Genomic DNA, 26,909 nt, shown 5'->3' with positions numbered 1-26,909 from the left:
TGGATCCCTGGCCGGGCCTCCACTCCCCTGACCATCACAGACGATCGGGCCCAGTGTGCCATGTGGCACAGTCACATTTACATGTTCTGCTGGACAGCGGGGAATTCGGATTTCTGGGGCTGAGGCTGGGGTGGGGGGCGGTGCAGAGCCCGGGGGTCAGAAGGGCTGCCCTCTCAGCCTCAGCTCCCCGTCTTGGAGCTGCGTGCCCACGAGCGACTCACCCCCTGGACCCCGCCCTGGGCCCACGTCCATTCCGCAGACCCATGTTCGAGGGAGGGGGGCAGGCTGCAGGCTTGTGTTGGCAGGTCGCGCACAGTGGTGTCCCCACTGGCTGTGTCACCACCGCCTGGCACGGAAAAAAGGCTGGAAGGACAGGCGCCAAGATGGTGGCCACTTTCCTCATCCAACTTGTTTGTATTGTTCAAGTGTTCTAGAGTTCGCCCCGTGACTTTGCGTGTGTTTGAGACCCTCTTGCTAACCCCCGAGAGACAACTGCCCCAACGTCCCAGCGCCTGCCCGCCGGGGCACCGGTGAGGGAGGCAGGCAGATGGGACGCAGCCCCGTGGCTGATGGACATGTCACGGGCAGATGGAAGCCCCGAGGAGGCGCGGCCCTGCCTGTGGGCTGCCAGCTGCCAGTTTGCTGGAGGGCGGGTTTGCCAGGCAGGCAGGCGTGTGAGGGCGCCAGGGATGCCGCCGGAGACCTGGAGGGGGCAAGGCAGTGGAGGGAGAGACCCCGCAGGGAGAGGGGCTGGGCCAGGTCCTGAGTGACTGGCGGGAAGGGAATTCCTTTTAGGATCAAAACAGCGTCATCCCCTGAGGACACACCCACTGGCCTACCAGCGGAGTTGAGGGGGACTTTGCACCAAGGAGCCCTTGAGACTCTTTTACCCCGGCCCTTTGGGGCAGGCACTGCTGTGTCCCCATTTTACAGAATAGGGACATCGAGGCCAAGGCCTAGAAGTGATGGAGCCACACTTCAAATCCAGGTCTGTTTGTCCCCAGAGCCCAGCTCGGAACAGCTGGCCCCTCTGACAGCCCTCACCCATCGCCGAGCCTCCAGGGCCTTTGGTCGTTTGCAGAGTGGAGGTTAGAAAGCGACATGACAGACCCAATAAACACCCTTCCCAGAACTAGTCCTAAAGCCCACCCCTGGAGCCGCCGTCCCCCTGCCCCCACCTTGAGCTCCGCTCTGGTCAGAGTACTGCCCCAGGACCACCAGTCAGGGGACAAGCCTGAAGCACAGGAGGGACCTTGGGGACAGGGCTGTGAAAAGGACAAGCCACAGGTATGGGAAAGGGACTCAGTTCCACGAGAGCCCTGAGCAGCGGCCTAAAGGAGGTCAGCCGGCCAGGCAAGGGAGCGGGGGACTCTGCCTCAGGGTGGTGGACGCAGCCAGGGCCGCCCGAGAGGGAGCAGCTATAGGGCCCTAGGCCTCCATGCTGAGGTCTCATAGGCTGTGGGGAGTGCATCCGCCCCCCAGGTCACTGAGGTGACCTCTGCTTTACCCCAGGGTGCGAAGAACCAGCCCAGTGAAGGGTAAAGGACTCCACGCTCACAGTCGGGGTCGGGAGGCCATCCCCTTGGTCTGAGCTGGGGTGGGCACCATGTGCAGTGGGTGGGGGGGAGGGAAGGAGGCCCAGCTGGGGCCCACCATCCTCGTTCCCTGGCTCCACTAGGAGAGGGTGGGGGTCCCCTGCCCGCTGGGGGTCTTCAGCTGGGTGGGCGAGGTGGGTGCCCTGGGGGTCGCCCCAGAAGCTGTGCTGTAGATCCCGGAGCGTGCTCCGTGCGGGCTTCTGTCCTTCAACTGGTAAAACAAGGACACTCCCCCCCTTCCCCAAACCCCGTGTCCCTCCCAGAGCACACACGAGGGCCACAGAGACACTGAGGGCCGCACCCAGGGTGCCAGACCTGGCCAAGGTCAGAGTCAAATCCAGGACTCAGCTCCGTGTCTGGCGCATAGCAGCCTCTCAAGAAACACTTATTAAATGAAAACGAGGGAAAGGGCCAATGGCCTGTGCATGTTGCCCTGCCCTTGAGGCCGCAAATGCAGTGGGCCCGGGCCCCGTGTGGGCGCTGGGCCCCATGTGGGCGCTGGGCCCCGTGTGGGCGCTGGGCCCAGTGTGGGTGCCGGGCCCCATGTGGGCACCGTGCCACTGCCATGTATGGTGGGGCAGGGCCCATGGAAGTGACTTGGGGGATGAGGTCACCCTAAGCAGGGTTTTGCAAGGTGAGTAGAGGTTGGCCAAGCAGACCAGGCTTAGGGGAAGTCCCCCCAGACAGAGTGAAGGGCAAACGTGAGGCTGTGAACTTGGCCTGGCCTCTGGGGACAGCACCACTCACCGTTCCACCTAAATTTGCTCCAGAGGCCTAGGTGAGGCTCCTGGCTCCCCTCTGCTCCCCGCAGGCACCCTAGGACCCGAGGCCTGGGCCCCCTGCGTGGGCTGGGAGTCTGTGACCCGGTGCTCACCCCTTTGTCCCACCCCTGCAGCAAAGCGGTGGAGACCCCTTCCTGTCGTCTGCCCCTCGAGGCTGAGGCTGGGGAAACCCCTGCAGCTGAGCCAGGGCAGGAGGGGCAGGCCGCAGCGGCTGGGAGGCCTCCTGGCAGCCTCAGCTCCCAGGCAGCCATGTCTTACCCCCATCCCCACCTTATCTGCCACCCACGCAGGGAGCCACAGAGAAAGGCCCAGACCTCGGTTACTCAGAACCAGAAACTGCCGGGAAGAGGTGAGAAGAAGCCCTTGGCGGGGACCGGGCCAGGCCAGCGTCTGGGCAAGGCCATCCTCCCACACCCAGCACCCCAGGGGAGGGCTCAGGGGACAGCAGGAACCAGGACACCGTGTCCACCTGCCAGCTCCTGGCCCCGGCCCAGGTCCCAGTAGGCTGTGGACCTGCCCAGGCCCCGCTGCCTGGGCAGCTGGTGGACCCACGGGGATTCCTGTCTCGGAGGCTCTGCTCTGAGCACCACGCCCCAGGACCCCCACCCAGCCCGAGGGCACACCCCCAGTCACCACAGTCCCAGTGGATGAAATCGGTGACCCTCCCCAGTGACAACCACCTGTGGCATCAGTGAAAGCCGAGGAGGCCCGAGCAGGTCACACCCAGGAGCTCATGCTATTCCCCTGGCCAGCAGCCCTGTGAGTGTGGTTTCCCATCTCACAGGTCGGGAGGCTGAGGCTCAGAGGACGCAGCAAGTGAGTGGTGGGAGCCGAGGGGTGGGGCGACTGTGTAGTGTCTTGGGGCCCCAGCGGGCCTGGTTCCGAGGCCAGCTAGCCTGACTTGCCCACAGACCAGGGGTTCCCAAATTCATGCAGGTGCAGGAGGGCAGGCTGGGCACAGGGCCTGGGGCTTTTCAGCTCAACAAGCCTTGTGTGACCATTTACACCCAACTCCCCAGTGGTCACAGAGCCTGAGCTATGGGCCTAGCCTCCTCTCAGCACCCAGGTGGATAGGTAAGGGGGGCCCTCAAAGGACCCCACCTCTTATTTCACATCCAGGGGCCTTTCTCTCATCACCGCAATCTCATGTGCCCATGTCACCATCCCCACAGGCCATCCCCAAGTTCTGTCTTTTGCTGGTGGCAGATCTTGGGGCCCGTGAGGCTGGGATGGAGAGGTGGGGCTGTGGGGTGGAACTCCCTGAGACCCGCCCCTCCAAACCCCCCACACCCCGAGGTCAGCTGTGCAGCACCCCCTCTGCTCCCTGCCTCCAGGCCCCTGCCTCCCTGGGGACCTGGCTCCTGCCCCCCTCAGACCACTGTCACTTAGCTTCAGTCCAAGCGCAGCTCAGGGCCTTCCCAGAGGGAGACCCCGCCTGTGTGAGCACCAGCCTAGTAGCCTCCCCACCCAGCTCTGGGGCAGCAGCTGCACAGGGGCAAAGCTGGGGAGGCCAATGGGCCCTCAGGTCACCTCTCACCTTAGCCCTGACTGACCTTGTGGGCTGCGCTGCCCGCTCCAGAGCCCCTCCCAGTGGACTGTTGTGGCATTACACTGGAGGATGTGCAGAGTTGCTGACCACAGGGTCAGACTCTGCGAGGCAGTCCCCATCTTGTCTGCCTGGTCTGTGTCCCACTCCCCTCCAAGCTGGGCAAGGTCACCCCTCCAGCCTGTTTGACATGCCACCGATGCTGCACAACCACAAGGTAGTCGGCGTCCTTCGTAAGTCCCTGCACCCTCCCCCGACTCCCTCCCAGGCTCCGGGACGCCTCTGGGGACGCACGCTGCCTGCAGCAGGTACTCACGATGACTGGCTGGCAGAGGCAGGAGTGACCGTGTGAGGTGTGGGCTCCAGATCCGAGCTGGACTCAGGTCCCAGCCCTTCCAGTTACCTGCTGCACGACCGGGTGGTCAGTTCCCTCCTCTGGGCCTGGTGGGGCTGCCCAGCACCCAGTGGGACCCTTTGCTGCTTTTCTCAGGCACTATCACAGCCCTGCTCGAGGGAGACCCGGCGTGTCCCACCCCCATGTGAGGCCTTGGTCTTCCCATCTCTAAAATGGGCAGCTGGGCTGGAGGAACTCCAGGGGCCTTAGGGCCTGGCTTCCTGTCAGTGACAGCAGGGTGGGGAGAGCCTGGGGACAGGGTCGGCCAGCATCCTTCCTGAGGCTGCCAGGCCACTTCCTCCTGCTCATATGGTGTTGGCCTGAAGAGGAGGGCCAGATGGTTTGTGTGAAGTGCCCTTGCTTATCCTCTGTGGCAGCTCCCAAGCTTAGGGACAGCAAGGCGTGGGACCCCTGATGACGCAGGTGTGTGAGCCAGGTGAGTGAAGGAGGGCTGGATGTGTCCGGGGCCACAGAGCCTGGGAGAAGCGCCCGTTCCCTCCAGGCCCCCTCGCCCCCCCGCCGGAGAGGAACCCTACCGGGTTCAGTGCTCCCTACCTCTCCCGGCCCAGGAAGCGGGCGAGGCAGATTGCCGCTGCTCCCCCGCCCGGGGTGCCACCAGGGGAAGCGCTGCATCTGCTGCTCTGCTCCCCAGCCACCTCGCCTCCCACGGCTTCCCTGGCCCAGTCTGGACGACGGGACGGCGGTACCTGCCTCAGACCATATTGAAGCAGCCTGACTGACTGTGCAGAGACACCCTTCAGGCCTGTGCTTGGCTGTTAGAAAGCGCTTGTAATGCGATGCTTGTGCTTGTGTTATTGCTATAATTGGTGTAAGACGTACCCAGATTTGTCTTTAGAAAGGACATGCTAGGAGGTCCAGTACACGTGTGAGGTATGGACAGATTTTTTTTGACTGAGCTTCCTAGCAGGAAAAGCAAAGAGGGAAAGAGGATGACTCACTGGATTCATAACGCCCGTAAGATGAAAACACAGCTCTTCCTGGTAATGAGATCCAAGGGATGACCCTCCCAGGGGCCGCCATCAAGGGTCCCCGTGGGATGCGTTGAGCAGCATCCTCTGTGCCCCTGTGGCCTGTCTTGACCCGAGCGCCTGTGTCTGAGCACACCCAGGCTCTCCTGACCGCAAGGGAGAGGAGGTGGGGCATCTCGGAGGGCCTGCGCACAGGACCCAGCGAGGCCCCAGAATCCTGAAGTTTCGTGTGTTACCTTCAAAGTCCTTAAGGAGTTCGCCTCGATCTGTGATAGTCAAATGGGTTGAACTGCTAGAGCGGTGTTTGCCCTCCCCCACTGCAAATTTTTGGGGACCACGGACACTCCACACAGGCGGGTGGCACTCATTCCTCAGTCCTTTAAGGGAGGGCCCTGGAAGCCACGCCCCTCTCCCAGCAAAAGGCCCGCTGGCCTGCAGGAGTTGTGCAGACTCGAGTGGAGGGACTCCAGGCCCTGGCTTGGCAGACAGGCCATGACCTACAGGGTGACAGGGGAACAGCGTACCACCTCCGGCGCCCACTCACGAGGGTGGTTCCTCCCAGCTGCGCTGCTGTGAGGCAGCAGGAGCAGAAAGCTCCAATGCGCCTTGAAGTGCGTCTGTTCAGGCGCAACCCGTGTGACCCAGACATCAGACACTTGAGTCAGTGGGGACTTTCACACAGACCAAGGTACACCAGGGTAGGATGGGGAAGTCAACACGGAGACTGCAGACGGTCCCTGCTCCCAGGTCCTGTCCACTCTCACAGCCCTAGACACCCAGGAAGCACGTACCATGGTGGCTGACGCCCTGAACCCTGGCTTCCCACCCGCACCGGGCTTCATGGCATCTGTCTATGTAGGGACAGCCCAACCTGTGGAGGAGTTTTATAAAAATGCACGCAAGCCAAATAGAGGACACACCTGGAAGCAGGATCCCCATAGACTGAGAAAACTGCTTCCAAGATGGCAGTTTGCAGCCTCTGTTATGCGTTCGGAATGAAGGAGGGAAGGGAAGGAGTGCTGGACGGAGGTGGGAGAAAGCGAGGCAGGATCGATCGAAGGAGAGTTAGCAGGACCCTGTGCTTGCTGGAGATGAAGAGAAACCTGGTACCAAAGACGTTCTGTGCCTGGGGAGTGACTCCCCACCGGGACCTGCCTGGTTGGGACCTATGGTCACATCGCCCTTGCGGTGGGTGGCTCTCTGAAGGACCCTTTTCCGGCCACACACCACGTTCTATTCTACTTTCCTTGTGTGGCTTTGAATGATGTCAAGCAAATTCGTTTCACAGCCTCTTTCCAGTCGCTCCTCGGCTGGAGCGCTGGGGGACGTCAGTGCCGACCCCTGTCCTGTTTGCTCCGCTCCCTGGGGAGGCCCAACTCCTTGTGTGATGCGTCGCTGGGGATCCTGAGTTCATTTCCAGCCTGGCTTTACCTGAGGACACTTAGGAGGCCTGGCCTGTGGGCCCCCCGCAGCCTGGGGCCACTTTTATGTTATTGTTCAGGTTTCCCCACCAGAAGGTGGGGAAGGTTTCCCCCAGCAAGGCAGCCAGAGACTCAGGGGACTCCGTGCTTTTTCCTGGCAACTTTCCTTCTCATCTCTGTCAGCGTAGCAAAACATTCAAACCTACAGAGAATTTTTGGTGAGTTTGTCTGAGCCCAACTGAGGACTGTTGCTGGGAAGCAACATCTCAAGGGGTTCAGCAAGGCCCGCCCCCCCCACCCGAAAATGGCAGTTTAGCACCCTCTGCAGGGAAGTCAGAGGAGGGGACCCAAGGGGGCTGCGCGAGGCCCACTGGTGACAGCCTAGAGGGGCGGGGGAAGCTCTGGGGACAGAGGAAGGGAAAATCACAGACTCGTCCCCTGCAGGCGGGAGCCAGAGAGCGAACATCCCAAAGCCAATAGGGTAACAGTACCTGCCAGGGGGCGTGGTCTCAGCTGGTGCCCCAGGGGTTTGGGGAACAGGGAAGTTACTCCGACATTCCACAGGTGTGTTGTCACAGGTGCACAAAGACAGCAGACAGGCCCCAGGAAGGTAAAGGTTGTCCTTTGTCAGGGAAAAACACCAGCCTGGGCCCGGACATGCTGCCCTGAACCCCCTTTCGTGAATAAGTCCTCATTTTGGCCCATCCTGTGTGGTTAGTTGGGGTCTCGGAGCGTGTGAGGTCGCCTTGCACGCCTCCCCTCCCATGGGGCCCCTTTCCTTCCACATCTGTGTCCGTGGGCAGACCTTTCTCCCAGCTCCCCAGCATGGCGGGGTGCAGCCCCCTGAAACCTCTGCTGTGTGAGGGGCTCAGTTGCCTGTCTGACACCTGGGGTCTTGTCTTCTGACTGCTGGTTTGAACCTGTCTCACCACCCCCTCCCTCCCTTCCAAGGCTGCCACAGACTCGGGAAAAGTCAGCATTCACGCTGCCTGACCCAATAAGCGGGGACGGGGATTAAATCTTTATGGGCATTTCATTCAGATACTGTCCGTCTGAGAAGATGGCAGGTTACATGCCCTAAAACAGGGGTCCCGACCCCAAGCCCTGAGCAAAGCTCTCCCGAGCTCCACCTCCCTTCTCCCCAGCCACGGTCCACAGGAGGGGAGGGAGGCTCACCTAAGCCCCGCCCCTGGCCCCTCCCCATGGACAGTGGGACCACGGAGGCTCACTGCCCCGCCCACCACAAAATGGGTTTGTGATGCCAAAAAGATTGGGGACTGCCGCCCTAAAGGACCGTCTTACATTTCATTTCAAGCTTGACCCCCTTCTATAAGGAGAAACAAAAGTGTAGGTGAGGGGTCTGGAATTCAGGAGAAGGGTTAATCCGATAATAGCTGCAGTCCCAGTTTCCCAGCGGCCTCTCATCAGCCGGTGGGGATTCTCCGTCTGTGTCCGCTGCCCTCCGCCTACCCAGGGCACAAAGGTCAAACGCCTGGAGGCTCTGGGAGTCAGGGTGGGTCATACGTTCAGTTGCTGGAACTGTAGCGTTTGATACATGCATTCGTTACAAAGATTATTAACTGTAACTTTAAAACTGAAAACTTTCCAGCCCGCGAGTTCCCCGGTCACCACCACCTGTACTTCAAGTCCAGGCTTTCCTTCGGCAACTGTTGCGTTGAGACCGGAAAAGCCAAGGTTGGCGCTGCCTGGCACGCGTGACACTCACCGGGCAGAGACCGGGGCTGAATCCCTGTGGGCGCTTCCCTCAGATGCCGGCGATCTGAGACGAGGGTGGGTCTGTACCCTCACAGACAGACCGTCTTACATTCCTTTTTAGGCCCGCCCTTTTTATAGGAAGAAAAGTGTAGAGAAGGGGGTTGGAATTAGGGGGGAGTCAATCAGAGGAAAAGCCGCAGCATTTTTTCATCTGGGCCCCGGGCAGGGGACGTCCCACCCTGGAGCACGCTGGCTCGGAGGCCATCGGGATGGTTCGCACTCCTCCCGAGACACAACGGTGGCACTGTGTATGGTCTCCTGGAGCCAGGGTCGTACCTTCAGTTCCGGAAACGATAGCTTTTTACATGCATTGATTGCTACGCTTATTAGCTATCACCTGAAACTAAAATCTTTCCAACGTCCGAGCCCCCCATCAGTGCCACTTAGAGCGCATTGGTAGAGTGGAACTAGGAAGAATACGGGTGCTGGCCCTGACCCGTGCGGCTCAGTTGGTTCGGTGTTGGCTCGCAAGTGAAGGGTCGTGAGTTCGATTCCCACTCAGGGCACATGCCTGGGTTGTGGGTTTGGCCCCTGGTGGGGGTCATGCTGATATTTCTCGCCCTCTCTCCCTCCCTTTCCCTCTCTCTAAAAATAAACAAGTAATCTTAAGAACAAATGCGGACTCTGGGGCCAGAATGCCTGCCCTTCCAGCCCAGAGATTCACGCTCAGTTTCTTCATCTGTGAGTTGGGGGTGGCAATAGTGGGGGTCACTGCACTGACATAAGAAATGTCCAAACCTGTAGAGGACATTTATACGAGTTTATTTGAGCCAGCACTCAAATGTTGAGCCTCACAAATGTTGAGCCGGACAACATTTCGGAGGAGCCAGACCTCAAATGCTCCTGGAAATAACAGTTTTGCCATTTCTTCTCTGCATTTGGATGTCAGGGGGGATGGGAAGAAAGATTCCAAGGAGAAAGGAGACGCCTGGGGAGGGCTTGCGTCACAAACGAAGGTGTTCAGCCTCATCTCAAAGGGGTGTTGACCCAGCGGCACAGACTCGATGCACGGGGTTTGATGGAGAGAAGATAAACCTTTCACTGGGGAAGCTTCGGCCCAGGGCAGGACTGCCCCCAAGACCTGCCTGGTGGGGGGCTGAGGGTCGGACGGCCCTTCGAGGTGACTGTTGGTTAGCTCAGTGCCAGCCGGCGCCCACTTCTCCACTTCCCCCACGGCTGCAGGGGCGGAGGGCTCGGTGCTCCCAGGCGCTGAGACACCACCATTCTGAGAGTGGCCCTCACAACCATCGGTATTCCGTGCGGTGTAACTACAGGAGCAATGCTGTCTTAGGGATGACATGAGCCTCATCAGCCTGGTCCCCGGTAACGCTCCTCACCGCCTCACAAGCTCACTCGTGCATTCAGAAGATGTCTGGGATGTTTCCTTCCAGCACGTCTAGGAGATAGTGTCGGAAGGGGCTTCCTGGCTGCGTAGTTCTCAAACCGTCGGCCTCTTGGCCTTTAAGCGGTCAATGCAAAGTCATCCAACCCTCCCCCGACCAGCACTGACCTCTGGCCCAGCACTCACAAGGTCCGTGATGCTCCTGACTCATTCACCTTTAAAACTCAGACTGACGTAGGGTCCGGGGGAATCCAGCTCGGCCACCTGCCAGCTCGGTGACTCACCTTTCGGTCTGGGCAGCTGCCCTAATCTACCATCCTCAGGGCCAGGTGTGGTTCGGGAATTCCTGTCCAATCTCCGTGACGACTGCAGAGTCTGTCCCACCTACAGGTGGGGACAGTTTTGGCACAACCCGCACCGCAGGTCAGGGTTTGCAGCCTCTGAGGTGCTGGGAGATGTCTAGCAGTTGGCGGGGGAGGGGCTGGACTCAACTCCAACAGGGACAAGGGGGCCTTGGCCGCCAAGGGGCCCCGAGGGGCCTATGGGCGGGGAAGTACTGAGAGGAAGCAACTGAGGTCAGGGGGTTCTGTGAGGTCAGCTCATCAAAATCGTGAAGACAGGCCAGGCGATAAGATCCCGAGTGTGAGAACTTGTCCTGCAAGGGGTCTGGCTCAAGCTGGGTTCTACAACCAGGGGGAGGGGAGCCCGAGATGGGGCCTCATCGGTGCAGACCGGACCAGTCAGGCCGAGGCCTGGCTGTTAGTCCGTGTGTAGGGCCTGTGTGGGAAGGGGCCACGGCCTCGGGAGAGCCTGGTCTGACGGGGAAGGGCAGACCCTGTCCTGAGACTGAACACAAGACAGGGGGTGGTGGCCAGGGCACCCTTAGCTGAGTCCTGTCCGGAGGAGAAAGGGCTGCCCGCTGGCACCAGGGCCGCATGGGGCGAGCAAGGCCAACTGGTGACTGTGGCTCTCGGGCCAGGCCCCTTCTTAGCATTTTGCAGATGCAGATACATTCAGAGCCTTGGGCTCACGCAGGGAGGAAGGCGTCAGGATTCTGTGGGGGTTCAGGACGAGTCACCCCAAAGAAATGCCTCTGTGGTATGTGCGTGGTTTTTAGTTAAAAGCAACTTGAGCTGCAGGTTCAAGAGGAAGGTCTGCGCTTCTCCTTCATTACCACGACCTGCAAGCAGGGCCCTGCTCCTAAGCAGAGCGTGTCAGAGTCCGAGGTGGCCTTTTCTGACCGGCCTGTGCAGGGAGGTAAACCACTCACTGTGGGGCACCCGCACTTCCGATGTCCGGCTGTGACCAGAACCCCCACGGTGCCTCGGGGCGCCTCACACACCCTGTTCCCTTCTGTCCCCGAGGCTGCCATGCCCCCCGGGGCTCTGGCTCTCTCCCGCAGGCAGGCTCCTGTATGTACGTATGTATGTTCACAGCAAATTTTTTTCTCTTGCTACTGTCTCGTCTGTTTAGTTATTTGAACAGCTCAAAGAACCTCGGGGGTGCAGTTTCTTCCTCTCCCGCATTCCCACTTTTACAGAGAAGGAAACCAAGGCGCAGGTCACTGAACAGCCCAAGCGGTCAGCTCTGACCAGCGGAAGCCACAGGCCCACCCGGGCTAGCTGCTCCACAGCCCACCCCCCAGCTTGAGGCTGCCCTGCCTCCTGCTGTTATCAGAACCACTGAACCGAAGACCAGAGGGCAGGCGGGGCGGGCGGCCAGGCGGGGGCAGAGCCTGGGTAAAGGCCTGAGTGGGAGGCAGGCGGTGAGTCTGGAGAACAAGCCTCCGCTTTGTCTCCTGGCTGGGGGGGGGGGAGAGAAAGGAGGCCCAGCAGGGCAGAGATGGAGCGGAAACGGAAGGGACGGAAGGCTGTGCCTGGACTGTGGAGGGTCCTGGACGCCCAGCACGGAAAGTTGGAGTTCATCCTGCCCGCAGAGGGCCTCGTGGGGGGCCTCCCTCTGAGCCCGTGGTGCAGGTCACAAGTGGGGGGACAAGCAGGAAGTGCAGGTCACGGGGGCGCAGGGCCAAGGGACTGCTGGCCACAAGGTGCATTCCGGCTGCTGCAAAGGGGTGGCAGTGGGACGGTCCTGACCCTTAGGCGCTTGGGGGCCCAGAAAGCTTCAGGGACAGGGCTGGCCGGGGCCTGGGAGCCCGCAGGGGTGGAGGGGACAGCAGGCGGGCAGTACCTGCCAGGGCTTGAGGTGGGAAAGGTCCCAGCCTCCACCAGGGGGTGCCTGAATCCAGTCCACAACCCACCTTGGGGGAAGCCAAAGACTGGAATGGGGACTCCAGCATCCATCCTGGTCCTGCCCCCTGCCAGCCTGTGACCCTGCAGGTGACATCAGGATCTGGGACCTCCGGGTGCTGGCAGGGTCACCGTGGGGCCATGTGGGCCAGACCAGCTGGGAAAAGTACTCAGTAAGGGGTACCCCTCGCCCCCATGGGGAGATGGGGCACTACCTGCCCGTCCAGAGAACCTCAGCCTCAGTTTCTCCGTCATTCAGTCCCTCCCTTCATGGACTGAACTGCGTTCTTGCGGAAGCGGGAGTGGTGAGGGGAGCACCCTCTGACACCCCCTCCTCGCTGGGCGATTGGGCTTCATTCACAAAGTCAACAGCAGAGGCCGAGTTGTGATACCATGCTGTCCTTCCCCGGCCAGATCTGCCTGTGGCTGGGACAGGGGTTCCCGCCTCTGGGGCCATCAGGGGGCGCAGTGAGGGGGTGAGTGGGCGGGAAAGCACTTCCTGAGACCCCACCTCCCCATCAGGTCCTCCCTGTTACCGTGGCCCCCTCCCTCCGGAGCCTTGCCTGACCAGCGTGAGTTCTGAAATCTGCAGAAAAAACTCCTTCTTTCCAAGGATCCTTCCAAGGAAAGGCTGCGGGCCAAGAGGGAGCCCTGGGGAGACTAAACCTGGCAATCAGGCCAGGCCGTCCATCTCTGCCCTGTGTGGCCTCAGTCTGCATGTCCACCCTGTGTGGGGATGATCCTGGGGCCTGCCTTGCAGGGCCGCTGCCTGTATTCAGGTCAGGAGATGCCCGAGGCCCCGGCACTGGGCGGGCACAGAGGCCCAGCGCTGCACACTGTCAGTGCGCAGGGGCCAGGGCTACGTGTGACGCCTCTCTCGGAAGGCCCTGCTCCCAAGCTGGACTCCTGGACCTGTGTGTTCTGACCCTAGAACTTGGCGAAGAGGGGTCTGTGAGCACTGAGGCTGGCCTTTCCACACTCGGGCGGGGTGGCCTGGGCGCCGCAGTCAGAGCCAGGGCCGGGGAAAAGCAGGCCCTGTGTGGGGAAAGGCACTGCCTTAAATCAGCACAAACGGGGTGGCTGACCACAGAAATGCGTTTCTCCCCGTCCTGGAGGCTGAAGTTTGAGGCCACGGGGCCAGGGGTCAGGCTTCCTTGTCCCCTCCAGCTGCTGGCAGCTGCCGGTCTGTACCCTCCAGTCCCTGCCTCCCTCCCCTCACGACCCCCATTCCTCTGTGTCTCCACCTGGTCTTCATATCAGGGTGTCGGGCACAGGGTTCAGGGCCCACTCTTTTCCAGTGGGATCCCCTCTCAACCGATCACACCTGTGTCCAAACAAGGCCGTGGTGGGCACAGGCACTCAGGCTAAGACTTCAGCACGTGTTTGGGGACCCAGCTCCACCCACAGCAGGAGAGCAGCATTCAGTCCCCGGGGCCGGCCCCGCAGGCAGGTCACCGCTTCTGTGTCCTGCTCAATGCGTGGGCTGCGTGCCAGGCGGGCGGGGTGGTGTTCTCTGGGCACCCGGTGGCTGTGGCCTAGCACCCGCCCCCTCACTCCGCCCACACTGTCTCCGTCTGAGACGCTGATGAAAGTAAAGAAACTGCAGCTGCCGTTTACTCAGGGCCGCTCTGTGCTGGGTCCCGGGAAGACACAAGCTGTCCTCATTAGTGTGACAGCTGGCGTGCACCATGACGACACGAATGGCCTCATCTCACCTCACCCCCCCTGGGACAGGTGTGCACCCTTCCCTGTCCACCCCAGAATAGGGACGCCATGGCTCCCCGTGCCGGCACACTGGTAAGCCCCTCCCTGGGTGTCCCCTGACCCAGGCCTCCCCAGCCAGTAGGAGGGACCTTCCCAGTCAGCGGGTGGGTCGCCAGGACTCCCCACCAGGGGGCAGGAGTCTGCCCAGCAGGAGTGGCACAGCTGGGGACAGTCGCTCCCGGCTCCGCTGGCCTGGCGCCAGCTCCATGCTGACTGTGACGTTGGCCTCCCCAGCCTCAGTTTCTCTGTCTACAGCCCTTGCCTGCCAGCCCTGCATGGATTAGGTGAGGCAGAAGGACTCCAGGGGCCTCCCTCTGCCCTGCCTCTTACGCAGCCCCTTTGGGGACAGGCAAAGCCCCTGACTCACTCTCAGCCCTTGGACCCCAGGTCCCCATCTGTGCCAGGCTGCATGAGGAGGGCTGCTGAGCCCAGGGGACCACCCCCCTCCCCGCCCCAGATGCTCAGCAGCCCTCCTCATGCAGGACCTGCCCCCAAAGATCCCGACTCCCGGGTCCCCAGCAGGGGCCAGGCCCGTCCTGCGGGCCCCGGCACTGCGCCTGTGGACGTGAAGGCCCTGGGCCAGCCTCTTGGTGCAGGCAGAGGGATCAGAGACCCCAGGTCACCGTCCCCAGCCGTGTCTGTCTACAGGGGTGCACACAGCCAAGGGCTTTATGGGTTCTCACCTCAAACTCCCCTGCAGCAGCTCTGGGGAGGGAGGGAGGGAGGGAGGGAGGGAGGGAGTGAGTGAGTGAGTGAGCCCCACCCTCGACCTCCTCCATCTCACAGACCGGCAAACTGAGGCCCTCAGGGTCAGGGCCAGATGGACCCCCATTCTGACCACTCAGCTGAGGGCTTCCTCTTCCATCAAAGGGGATAGTGGGGTTTTATACCAGCTCCTGACATCCTGCTGAGGGCCGGGGGGGGGGGGGTGGGGACTTAGGGTCCCAGGGGAGGAGAGGATGTGGTCCATGCCATCAGGTCCCTCTGGCAGCTCTGGGGCCCAGGAATGGGTCCCCCTAGTCTCCTGTCCCCTTTGAAAGAGAGCATTTCCCTTTCCAGAGTCTCAGGCACAGGGGACCCTGCCCAGAGTCACCCCTCAACACAGTTGTTCAATCCCCCACCCGTGTCAGGCCCGGAAGGTCCCGGAAGCGAGTGCGGGCCTGGTGGGCACCAGCAGCCCCGTGCCTGCCTGTCTGCAGGGGCGGCAGCTCCGTGAGAGCCATCACGTGAGGCCTCGGGCCCAGGAGGCCTGGTCATCTGATGCTTCTCAGGAAGCCAGAAGTCAGGGTTTGCATGTCAATCTCTCTGTGTGAAACCCTGGCTGCTCGCAGTTCTGGGCTGGGGTTTCCCCCCTCACGCAGCAGGCCGTGCAAAACGCATGTACGCGATTGCCCCTGCTCTGCGGGGTTGTGATGGCTGTGTCCCCTCCTGGCCTCTATCTCAGAGTCTGGCCCCGGCTGCTGGCTGCTCCCCTGGGCTGCCAACCCACCCCCAGTACCTACGTGTGCCCCTCCACCAGTCACCAGCCCACCCTCTGCAGAGCACCTTCCCCTGAGTCCCGCTGAGCCTGGCCCTGGGCCACGGGGTGAGGACTGCTGGGGCCGAGCTGATTCCCTTCCCACCGACTGTGGTTGGCTTTTCACTCCCAGGACCATTCCTACGCCTGGAATTCCCTGCAGGCCACCACCGCTCCCAGACCCTGCTGCAGCCCCGGCCCCTTCCCCACCCGGGTGCCCTCCTGACCACCCCTCTCCCTCCCCTCCCCTCCCCTCCCCTCCCCTCCTCCTGCCTCCCCTGTCCCCTGAGTTTCTTATCTGAGCAGTCCAGCCTCCTCCCACTGGCCAGCCCCTCCCTCCCCAGTGTGCCCCGGGGAACAAAGCCCCTCCTCTGCCCCAGCCCGCCTGCCGCGTGGGAAAGCTTCGCCCAGCAAGTCCCACCCAGTTCGCTCTGCCGCGCCTCAGCGGGGGCAGTTCCCCCCCTTTCCCTAAGCATTTGTGCCCATCCACCAGATCACCTCTTCCTGGGAGAGAGGCATTTCTCAGGCCATTCTGCCAGACACTGCAGCGTGCCGACTGTGTAGGGCGAGGTGCTATGGAAGTAGCCCAGCTGTGGCTTATGGCAGAGGGTGACAAGCCACCGAGTGACAGAGGGCAGTCTCTGAGCCCGGCCCAGGGTGAAGGGAGTCGGAGAAGAGGAGGCACCTTCGCAGTGGCCCTGGGAGAGCAATCAGGAGGCGTCTGTCATCCTGGCCTGAGACCCCTCCGCTCTGCCTGGGGAGGGGACAGGGGAGGTGGAGGGCGCAGAATCCACAGATGTTTCTAAAGGGGTGAGGAACCACCAGGGGCTTGACGGGGTGAAGGTCAGGCAGGGGTGACCTGTGAGGTCACGTGGGCCCCAGCCTTGGGGATGGAAGCTCTGGGAGCCGAAAGTGTCCACACCCTCAGTTTTGAGCGCAGGGTCACAGGGTCTGTCATGGAAGACTCGGCCCCCTTAGGATGAGGGTAGCGTCTGGCACACAGTAGGTGCTTGGGAAATGCTGGTTGGTTTGAGCTCCTCACAAAGCTCTTGTGCACCTAGGTGGGGGCTGCCCTGGCTCCTGGAACCACGGAAGAAGCCCCTCAGCCGTCCCACCGGGCGGTGGCAAGCCCCGTCCCCTGCCTGCTTTACGCCGAGGTCCAGGTTTCTGTCTCGGAGTGGGAACGACTTCCCTGCACACCGAGTCACATGGAGCCTGACGCAGGCACCTGTGCCCCAACCCCGCCCCCTGGTGGGGAACCTCCTTCCCAGGGAGCAGGTGCCTTGGCTCCACCGTGAATGGTGGAGTGCAAGGTGCACACTCTGGGATAGGAGACCCAGGGGCCTCCGGGCCTCAGTTTCCCTCTTCTGTACAACACTGGTGTGGGGGGCTCTCAGGGCATCCTTCCCAGGCTGAGGTTCTGGGATCAGCCCCCTCTCCTCACTGATTCACACAGGGAGCATGGGTGGGAGGACATGGGGCCAGGGCTCCCGTGGCACCAGGGCAGCTATGCTGTCTTGCCATCCGAGGGCAGCAGCAGAGGCCGGGGTTGGGGGTGAACCCTGTGGCAATACCAGAATCTGGGGCAGGGCAGGGGGCGGGTTTGTGCGTTGTGCTCAGAAAGCCTGGGAGGTTAGGCCCAGCTTTGCCATTTCCTGACTGAATGACATTGGGCAAATTACTTCCCTCTCTGGGCCTCAGTTTCCTCAACTGGAAAGTGGGAAATTCCTACCTCCCTGAGGAGATCAAGCGTCTCACAGTGCCATGCAAACCGGCCTGGGGCTCCCTTCCGCGGGAGCCCTCTCCGCCAGCCATGAGGTCTTAGGGGACCCACTTGTTTTTATCATCCCAGAGACCTGGAGTGGGAGGGGTAGCAACAGCTTCGCAGGTCTCTGCGCTGGGGAGGCCACTCCCGATTCCCCCAACCCCCAATCTGGCAACTCCTCCAGTCCCAGGCCGAGGACACCGTTTGGAGCCGCCAGGGAGGGTGGGGTCTGGCGCCTGAGGCACCCCAGGGGGCTGATGGCTTGACTCTGCTTTCCTGAGAACCATGCAGACGCCCGTGTCCAGGTGGCAGGATGTTGAGGGATCTGTGTGAACACAGCCTTCATGGGGAGGGACGGGAAGGAGGGGGTGACTTTGGTTGAGGCATTGCAGAGGAGGGGATTTCGGGGGTGGGGGAACAGGAGCCGCCGAGCATCCTGTGGATGTGTCCGCAGTGGCGGGGCCGGGCGGGCGCTAGGGGTTGTTGGTCGTTCCTACCATGTGTATTGGTTTCCGATGGGCAGGTGTGGCCTTTGGAAGAGCGCAGCGGGCCTGGCTGGATCAAGGCTGGGCTGACCGAGGGGATTTAAGGCGGAGGCCCAGTTTTGCCCCCAGCTCGTGGCCCCGCCCCCACGTCTCGCAGCCCCGCCCCCTTTCCAGTTCCACTCCGGGCCTCCCCTGCTCCGCCCCCCGGCCTCAAGCCCTGCCCCTGGCCACGCCCCCGGCCTCTGTTTGCGCCGGGTCCGCGCTGCCCGCGGCGATCCAGGCACTCCACGCTGCAACCGCTCCGAGCAATGATTAACCGGGAGGGCTGGCCCGCGCCAGGCCCGGGGCGGAGGCCTGGGGCCGGGGCGGGACCCCGAAGGGCCGCTCGCCTTCCTGCTCTCTCTCAAGTTTCCTCCTAGAGAGCGCAGCGCCGGCCAGGGCCCGCGGGGCGGCTAGGCGCAGGGCGCAGCGCCGGTCGCGTGTGGTCGCGGAGCGGGCCACTGGGGTCACCATGAGGACTCTCCGCAGGTTGAAGTTCATGAGTTCGCCCAGCCTCAGTGACTTGGGCAAGAGAGAGCCGGCCGCCGCCTCCGGAGACGAGCGGGGCACGCAGCAGCGCCGGGCCTGCGCCAACGCCACCTGGAACAGGTAAGGCCGCGCCCTCCCGGCCCGCCTGTGGGCCCCGGACCCCAGAGCCGGAGGAGGGGGCGCCCTGGAGCGGATCTGCGGTAGAGGGCGGGCCCCCTGCGAGGAATGGAGCCGTGGGCAGCGCGGCACTTCACTGTTTGCAAGAACTTGCTCCGCCGGAGTTGTACGGGCTGGGAGGGAAGTTTAGTGCAACGTGTTTCTAGAGCGGAGGGACAAGACCGCGGACCTCGGGCTGGTCCCGAAGCGCCTGGCTCGTGGGTGGCTGGGTGGGCGGCGCCGCGTGCCTGCCTCCCGCCCGTGGTCTTCCCACGTCTCCGATCCAGTGCTCATGGCAACCTGGGAGATAATACAGCAGGAAGTATTTTTCCCATTTCGCAGATGAGCAGATGAGCCTCGCGGGCGCAGTCGGTAGGTTGCCGGCTGCTGCGCTTCCTGCCTCTGCATTAAGGTCGGGGGCGGGCGGGCGGGCGGTTTTCCCCGGAGCGGGCCCCTGTCCTCCCAGCTGTCCGCAGGGGTGCAGCAGCTGCCCCGCATTCCTCAGCCGACCCTCCTCCAGGGGCCGTTCCCAGACAGGCAGGGGCGTGGGAAGGCCCCCCACCCCCAAGCTTTGTTTGAAGAGCAGCGTTGGGATCCGGAAAAGAGACGGTTTATTTAGTGGGATTCCCCAGCCTGTCTGCTCATTGGCTCTTTTCAAAAATAGATATTTCCACCAAAAGGCAACTGGGAGGGGAAGGGAGGGGAAGAGTGTGAGGCAGGCTGTTTCGGGGGGCTGTGGATGCTGTCCCCCCACCACACACACCTGGCAGTGAAATCTTGCCAGATGCTCCTCGGGCTGTGTGGTCTTAGCCAGACTTCCCCAGCATCGTGGTGAGCATGGGGCTGCCAGCCGGGGACCCTCCCGTCTGTGCACCAAGCAAGACACTGCCATCCGTCTGCTTGTCTTCGGCCCCCTACCAAGTTGCACACTATTTGAGGGCTGGGACGTTTCTGCCCATTTCCCTGTCTGTGTGTGCCTGCACATTCCTCCCCACAGGACCCACGTGGGACCATGAGAGAAGGGCTCTGGGGACTCTCACACCGTCTTACAGCTGTGCCCTCCTCCCACAGGACTGAGAGAGGAGCAGCCTTCCTTCTCCCGTCTCTGCCCTGGTTTAGTGGAAGGCGCCCAGCAGTCCTAGTTCGAATCCCCACTCTACCTCTTCCCTGCTGTGTACCCGTTCTGGTCCTCAGTCTCCTTACCCATAAAATGGGCTAATGAGTACCTCCCACCCGGGCTGTGCAGGGATTAGGTGTGAAGGTGGGTAGTGAAGCCCTCAGCACAGTGCCTGGCACACAGTGGGTCCTCTGTAACTCAGGCCCGAACTCAGGTCGGGGTGGACCTGGAGAGGTGGGGTTTGGGGTGCTCCTCAGAGTCTACTGCTTTGTGAAGGGCACTCTTTGTGATCGGCCCTGCCAGAGAGGTGAGGGCACCCTAGGCCCTGCTCTGAGTCTTCCAGGAGGGGTCACCTGGTCTCCCAGCTGCCTTTTACTTAGTGGAGCCGTGGTACTCCAGTTTTGTGCTGTGCCCGGGCCCGGCAGGCTGCCGAGGAGTGCACCCCTCCTCACAGCCTGCACCCACAGGCTCTCGGTCAGCTCCCCCACCGGCCAGCACTCCTGCGATGTGCCAGGCCCCTTCGTGTCCCTTGGCTCACTTCGCTACCATTGCAGCCCAGGGAAAGAGAGATTACGACCACCTCCACCCCCAGTTCAGAGGTGCAGAGGGAGACACAGAGCCCCAGGAGACCTGCCCACATAGGTGTTGGCAGGGCCAGAGTCCTACTCTCCCCTCCCCAGGCCCAGGGCGGTCTGAGCCAAGAAGGGAGCAAAGCGCCTTCAGCCGGGCCCCTGAGGGACAGCGGCGGGAGCCAGGGCCCCTTCTGGGCTCCCCAGTGCCCCCGCCGGGCCCACAGGACAACAGCCTTGTCTGTGCCGGAACAGCCTGCGTGGGTCCTCCTTGCTGAGCAGAGTCTGCGGCGTGCTGCCCTTTCTCTGTGTGGCCACACCGGTGTCCTGGGGCCATCGAAGCCCGGCACCACAAACTGGGTGACTTGCAGCAACAGGTTTCTTCCCTCGTGGTTCCAGGACCAGGAGTCCAAAATCAAGGTGTTGGCGGAGCCATGCTCCCGCCGGAAGCTATGGCGGAGGGTCCCCCTGCCTCTACCAGGTCCCGGTGAACCCTGGACTGGTGGCCAAGTCACTCCAGTCTCTGCCTCGTCTTCCCTCGGCCTCTCCTCGTGTCTCTGTGTGCAGCCCCCCACCCCCTGCCCAGATCCGGGGCGACCATCTGAAGGTCCTGACCTGATGGCATCTGCAAAGGCCGTCTCCAAATGAGATCTGAGATTTCAGGTAGACATGGCTTCCTAGGGGACACTGTCCACCCACTACAGTGACCTTGGGCACACCCCCTACACTCTCTGTGCCTCTGTTTCCTCATCTGGACATGGGGCATGGGCAGAAACAAAACATAGCTTGTTCTTACAAAAATAGAATTCATGTACTCACTTAGCCATTCATTCATTCGTTCATTCACTTGTTCACTCCCAGGGCGTAGAGTCAGCAAAGAGTCAACAGGCTCCCAGAGCTTCGAGCTTGGAGTCAGGAAATAAACAGGACACAAGCAACCCAGTCAGGGGTTCCCAGGCCGGCCTCAGTGCCGGGAAGGAGACGAACGTGGGGCACCCAAGTGCTTCATGCACGCGGCCAGCAGCCTGGGTCCCGTTCTAATGGATCCTGTGCAGGAAATGTCTGAGTGCGTGGTGGGTGCCCGGCTGGCCCCTCCTGGGCTGCCCTTGCAAACCGTGGACCAGAACCATCAGGAGGCGCGTGGCCAGACAGGTCTCTCCCCTGTGCCAAGCCCAGGCCCAGGGCTGCAGGGGCTGGGGCTCCAGGGGGGGTTAGAAGACTCACTTGCCAGTCCCACCTGGAGTCCCTCACGCCCTCCCTCCCCAAGGTCTGGACCCAAGTGTGTGGGGCCTCCAGCTCTGTGAAGGTCACGTTCTGAGATGTGGGTGGAGGGAGCACTCCGGACCCCAACACGGGTCCCCTGTGCCTGCATTTGGGTCAGGGTGCTAACGATTCTGGCACCCTACCTGCCAGGCCTGCACCTGCCCATATGCCTGCGCCACCCCCTGCACCTAGACATTAGAGTGGAGGTGCCCAGCCAGATGGGGGCTGGGTGGAGGGTGCTCCCACGTGGGGCTGGTGACACTCGTCACGCTCCCCACAAACTCGCTTCCAAAGCTGAGTGACTATCTTTAGCTTACAGGGTCTGGGGTCTGAACCCAGGTCCACTTGCAGCCACTGCCGGGCAAAGTGGGTTTGGGGGATGAGCTGGAGTCTGCCCCCAGCCCTGAAGGGGCCCTGGCCTGACCTTCGCAAAGTGTTCCCCTCCGCGATCTCAGCAGCGCCGAGCAGTTTGATACCCTGTGCCCCAGAACCTGAAAGTACATTGTATTGCAGGGCAAAGGGGCCTTTTCAGATATGACTAAGATAAGGATCTTTGGATGGGGATATGACCCAGGAGGCGATGTCCCCACAGGGCCTCTGTGAGAGGGAGACCAGGACAGAAGCGAGAAGCTGGGAATGGAGGGAGGGGCCCGCGAGCCCAGGAGTGCAGGCGCCTCTCGGAACTGGACAAGGCCGGAACTGGGCAAGGCTGGGAACAGACAGCTCTGCCCTGGGGCCTGCAGAAGGGGCCAGCCCACCCACGCCTTGGTTTCAGTCCCGCAACACTGACCTGGACTTTTCAGCCTTCAGGATGCCAGGAAAACAACTTGGGCTTGTTGTGAGCCACTAGGCTGGTGGTCTTCTGATACAGCAGGCGCAGGACAGCCACACTCCGGGCGTCCCTGCCCACCACACGCCCTGGCCCCCCCCCCACCCCCTGCCCCGGCTCATAAGGTGGGAATGTGAGGCCCGGGCAGCCATGGGAAGACACGGGCATGACACTCTCCCCTCTGCAGATTGTAGGGACGGAGGGAGTCAGAGCCCAAGCAGGTGCCTGCCTACCTGGGCAGGTGAGCCTTTGAGAAATTCTCGGAGCCCTTGTCTGCAGCAGGTGTGGGTGGGGCCCCTCCTGCTCAGCCGGGAACACTGGGGTGGGGGATTTGAAGTCAGGTGGACCGGAGCCAGGGTACGAGTGGTGCCTGTTTGCTGGGGAGCAGGTAAACCTGCCCACGGGTCTGTTCTCACCCCTACTTTCCAGGGGGTCAGATTGGGGGCTAAACGGGTGTGGGATTGGGTTCTGAGACACCTGCCTCCCAGTGCCTTTTACCCGGTGTCTTCATGCACCCCAGGCCATGAAGAAGGGGCCAGTGGTCCTGCCACTTAACTTCTGGGGGCGGGTGGGGCCCCCTGGGGTGCAGATGAGGACATTGGGACTCCCCTGGATGGACAGGGCAGAGAGAGGGGTAGCACCCGGGCAGTCTGAGGTGGGCGGGAGCCAGGGTGGGCACTAACCAGCCCAGGTGGCGTCAGGAAGATCCAGAGGGGACCTGTGGGGACCCAGTGGAGCCCAGCACCCCTGCCTGCGTCTGCCCACCTGTCCAGCCCTTCCCTCAGGCCACTGGCTGGGTGTCAGGTCCTGAGAGGATCCAGGTCTCGACGCTGGTCAGAGGGGCCTGAGGGAGAACCAGCCCTGACCAGCCCTGGGCGGCCCTCGGGGGGCAGTGAGGAAGATATCGGAAGAGGCCCCCAGCGGGCTGGTCCAGAGCCAGGGGTGGGGTGGTGGCAAGGAGGGACAGGGCTCTACCTCCAGGGGTCCCTGAGTGTCCATCGGACTGACCCACCGGAGGCAGGCCCCGACCCACTCGCTCTCTGCTGGGCAGGTGTGTGCAATGCTGAGAGAGGCGATGCTGTGGTCCCAGCCACTCAGCCCCACGTTAGCCTCAGCCCAGTCCAGGATGGCCACGGCAGGTGCCCCCGAGTTCCACAATTAGCCCTTCCTCCCAGCCTTACCACAGCAACCCCCCAACCCTGGGCAGCCCTGTCCCGCCAGCCTCAGTGGCTGATCTCTCCTGGAGCCTCCCTGAGGGTCCTGCACTTGCGCCCAGTGCCCACCTGGTGCTTAGGCAGGAGAGGCTGAGACCTGGCCCGCATCCTGTCTTCCTCCCTGGGATGGGGAAGGACAGGCCCCCATGGAGGAGGGGCTGCCCAATGAGAGGAGGGGGTGATGGGTCAGGGTCTCTCCTGGGAGTTCCCCAGAGGCCACCTGCAGTTTCCCTGGGACCATAGCTCTGCCCGTGGCTAGGCCTGGCCACCGCTGGTTTCGGCAGCCGTGGGCCGGAACAACTGGGGTTTCACTTCCATTCTGGGGCCGGGTGGGGGGTGATAAGTCACATGAGGTCCTTTCACCTTCTCCGCCCTTCCTCTCCCCCAGGGGCTCACAGCGAGGTTTTCTTGTTTACCCAACTTGGTCTTTGGAAAGAACATGGAACCTCAGCTGGAGAGAAACGGGAAGGAGCGGGGCCCTGCCCGTCCCCCACCCCCACCCCTACCCACATGTTTGGGTGGGGCAGGCGGGTGGGGGTGGGGCACTGTGGGCCTGGGGCTCCAGGCTCTGGTAAAGCTGTGTGACTCCAGGCCACCCGTTGGCCTCTCGGAGCCTCAGTGTTCTGTGGCCTGGGCATGACAGTCCCCACCTCATGTTGTGGTTGGAAGGAAGACATTGAGAAAACCACAGGGCAGATGGCTGAGCTGGGGCGGCCGCTTCTGGGGTCACGCCCCTTCCGAGAGGCACTGCCAGCCACACCATGACGAACAGCCCGCAGGGCACGGCCTGCTGCCCACAGCGTCTCCTTTAGGGGCTGCAGTGACCAGCCCACTGTGTGGACGAGGACTTGGAGGCAGAGCTGCTCAGGGCACTCGGCCGAGGCACAGAGCCGGGAAGCCCTCGGCTGGGACCCAAACCCACACCCACCCCTGAGCCCACCCCCCCTGGGTGGGGGCTAGAGGTGGGCAGTGTGGGTGGGGCGCTCAGACGGGATGCAGGGTGGTCACTGGGTCACCGACAGATCCCCCGTGAGCGACCTCAGCTGCCCCAGTGCCAGGGTGGGGGGTAGAGGCTGAAGAGTAAACCAAATAGACCTCCTGTAGCCAAAACGGATAGGGGCCGAATACCTGCCCCACACAGGTGTGGGGGGGTGGGCGGAAGGCCAGCTTCCAGACCAGGGAGCGGTGGGGACGAGGGCCATGAGGCAGGAGTCACAGAGTGGCCAGACCCCCTGAGGGTCCAGACTGCCGGCCTTGCTGTTCAGACGCACATGGCGCGGCATCAGCTCTTGGTGGGGAGTGGGCTGGAGTCCCTGGGAAGGTTCAAGGGAAGGAGAGGAAGGCGCAGAGAGGCTGGTGAGAGCAGGTCCCTGAGAGCAGCCAGACCAGGCCTCAAGGTCCCGGGCCCCACCCCTCCCACCACCCCCAGGCAAACAGGGCTGGGCCCCCAGCAGCCCCCTCGAGGCGGAGAGCGAGTTCCCAGCTGTCCGGATTCCAGGGGATGGCTGCCATAGGACAGCTGGCTTCCTGGTGGCCACTGACTTCCCATCGGAGTCTCATCTTTTTTTAGTGCAGACGGGGAGCCGAGTCCGCCAGGGACTGGTAACTGGCGGACACGACCCCAGCCGTGACTGAGAGGCGAGGCTGGGCAGGCCGGCACGTGACCCCATCCCACAGACAGGAGCCAGGTGGAGGGTGCGTGTCCCCGGACATGTGAATAAGCAGCGTTCCAGTGTTGGCCCCAGAGGAGCCGGGCACCCTGGGTCAGGGGACAGGTGTCTAGGGGGTCACAGCCTCTGTCTCAGCTGGGGCTAGCTGTGCAATCTGGATGCGTCCCCGTACTACCCAGACCCTCCCACACCTGCCTGGGCTGTGGGGCCCTGCCCCTGCCCAGACCTGTGGCACCACCCCCCCACCCCCCAGGGCACTGGCCTCGCTGAGCCTCAGTCTCCTCATCTGAGAAGTGGGCAGCCAGGCCTCTGTTGCTGGGAAGGGTGGAGCTGGGGGAGGCAGACAAGGGCACCAGGCGCACTCTGGCCACTTTCTGCCCTGGGATGTGACCAGCAGCACATGTCCAGCTGTCCCCTGTATACTGAGAGTCATGCGGCCAGCATGAGGTAGTGAACCTCAGGGAGCAGCGGCCAGGTGCTGGGTGGAGGGCGGCAGGACCTGGTTGTCACCCTTGGGAGCGGGTGGCCAGTGGGAGGGACTAATAGGAAAGTGAATCAGCGAAGTACAGGGACATGAGTTTGCACAGAATGGGGAGGGCATCAGGAGGACTTCCTGGAGGCAATGGCCTCTGAGCAGAGGCTCTGGTGTGACTAGCAGCTTGCCCAGAAGACAAGGAGAGGGCCCTCTAGGCAGAAGGAGCAGTGGGTGCAGAGACCCAAAGGTGTGGCACCCCTGACAGGCCCTGCATTCTAGGGGGTTAGAGTGTGGGATGCCCAGGAGTACAGGGAAGGGTCGCTTCGGGGAGCCTTGAATGCCACGTCCAGGCTTTGCTCTGTGCTGGGCAGTGGGGGCAGTGGAGAGGCTGGCGGGCGTCATCAGAGGTCCAGGCAGGAAGGAGGGGCCCTGAGCTGGAAGGCAAAGGAGGGGTGCCTCAGAGATCCAGGAGGCAGGGCCGATTCGGTTTGGTGGGCGAGGGTCAGGATGGACTTGACCAAGTGTGCGCCACGCTGCTCCGTGGGCCAGGTGTCGTCACGTGGCATGAGCAGCACAGGGCCCGTGCTCGTGCCCTACGTAAAGACGGCAGAAACAAGTTAACCCCACGAATCACACGTAAACGTGCCGTCCACGCTGACAGGCACTGCCAAAGCCAACGGCCGCCTATGACCTGAAGGAAGGCGCCAGATGGAAGGAAGAGGGCAGGCCCTGTGGGCGGCTTCCCCGGCAGGGCCAGTGCTGAGCGCGGATCCCGGTGCTCAGAGGCGGGAGCAGCAGGGGCCGGCTCGGGGCCACCAAGAAGCCCAGGGTGACAAAGTCAGTGGCCTTGGGTATGGCGAGGCCATCAGGAGGCGGCCCTAGGCTCTGGCCTGGGCTGGAGGGTTTGAGAACACAGGAAGGGAAGCAGAGTGTGTGCGAGGGACATGGGACGTTCTGGAGAGGTGACCACGAGGTGCCTGGGGCACAGGGGAGGCTGGGGGCGCAGGATCTGGGGGCTGGGGTGGGAACCTAGGGTCCCACGGGGACAATGGATCCCTGCTGTCCCAGCACCCGGCCTCTGCCCCGGCCCTTCCTGTTGCCCAGTGGGGCAGGAAGGCTGCAGGGGAGAGTGGGTTGAAGGGAGGTCTGGGGGAGGCAGGGAGGGGCCCTGGGGCGTCTGGATACAGTGCTCCTCTCTCCCCACCCGCAGCATCCACAACGGGGTGATTGCTGTCTTCCAGCGCAAGGGGCTGCCCGATCAGGAGCTATTCAGCCTCAACGAAGGTGTCCGGTGAGTGGCTGTCCCGCCTGCCCCCCCACCCCCGCCCACCCAGGTCTGTGAGAAGGAGGGGGAGCTGTGCCAGGGTGGGAGGCCCCGGCCAGGCACCTGGTCCACCAGCCCCACCAGAGGCTCCGCCCTGAGAACTGAGGTCCGCAGTGACCACCACATGGACCTGTTAGGTGGCT

The 26,909-nt window shown here is 62.6% G+C and overlaps 1 protein-coding gene across 3 annotated transcripts in view; it reads left to right on the top strand.

The window, feature by feature from the left end:
• PRR5 (proline rich 5) overlaps positions 1 to 26,909 on the top strand; it is a 47,089-nt gene that overhangs the window by 5,890 nt on the left and 14,290 nt on the right. For 2 of the 3 annotated variants that reach the window (XM_037049719.1, XM_037049728.1), the window contains exons 2-3: positions 18,150 to 18,269; positions 26,653 to 26,733. In XM_037049719.1, the coding sequence (XP_036905614.1) occupies positions 18,160 to 18,269; positions 26,653 to 26,733 (191 nt within the window). In that variant the 5' untranslated portion in view covers positions 18,150 to 18,159. Of the gene's footprint in view, positions 1 to 17,872; positions 18,270 to 26,652; positions 26,734 to 26,909 lie in introns of those variants that run through there. The other variant, XM_037049710.1, reaches the window with a different exon arrangement.

This window comes from Sturnira hondurensis, unplaced genomic scaffold (genome assembly GCF_014824575.4).
Source record: "Sturnira hondurensis isolate 20B ecotype Veracruz unplaced genomic scaffold, ASM1482457v3 Scaffold0000780, whole genome shotgun sequence".
Taxonomy (NCBI): domain Eukaryota; kingdom Metazoa; phylum Chordata; class Mammalia; order Chiroptera; family Phyllostomidae; genus Sturnira; species Sturnira hondurensis.
The sequence above is the reverse complement of the archived record's forward strand: the minus strand, read 5'-3'. Positions and strand labels throughout refer to the sequence as shown.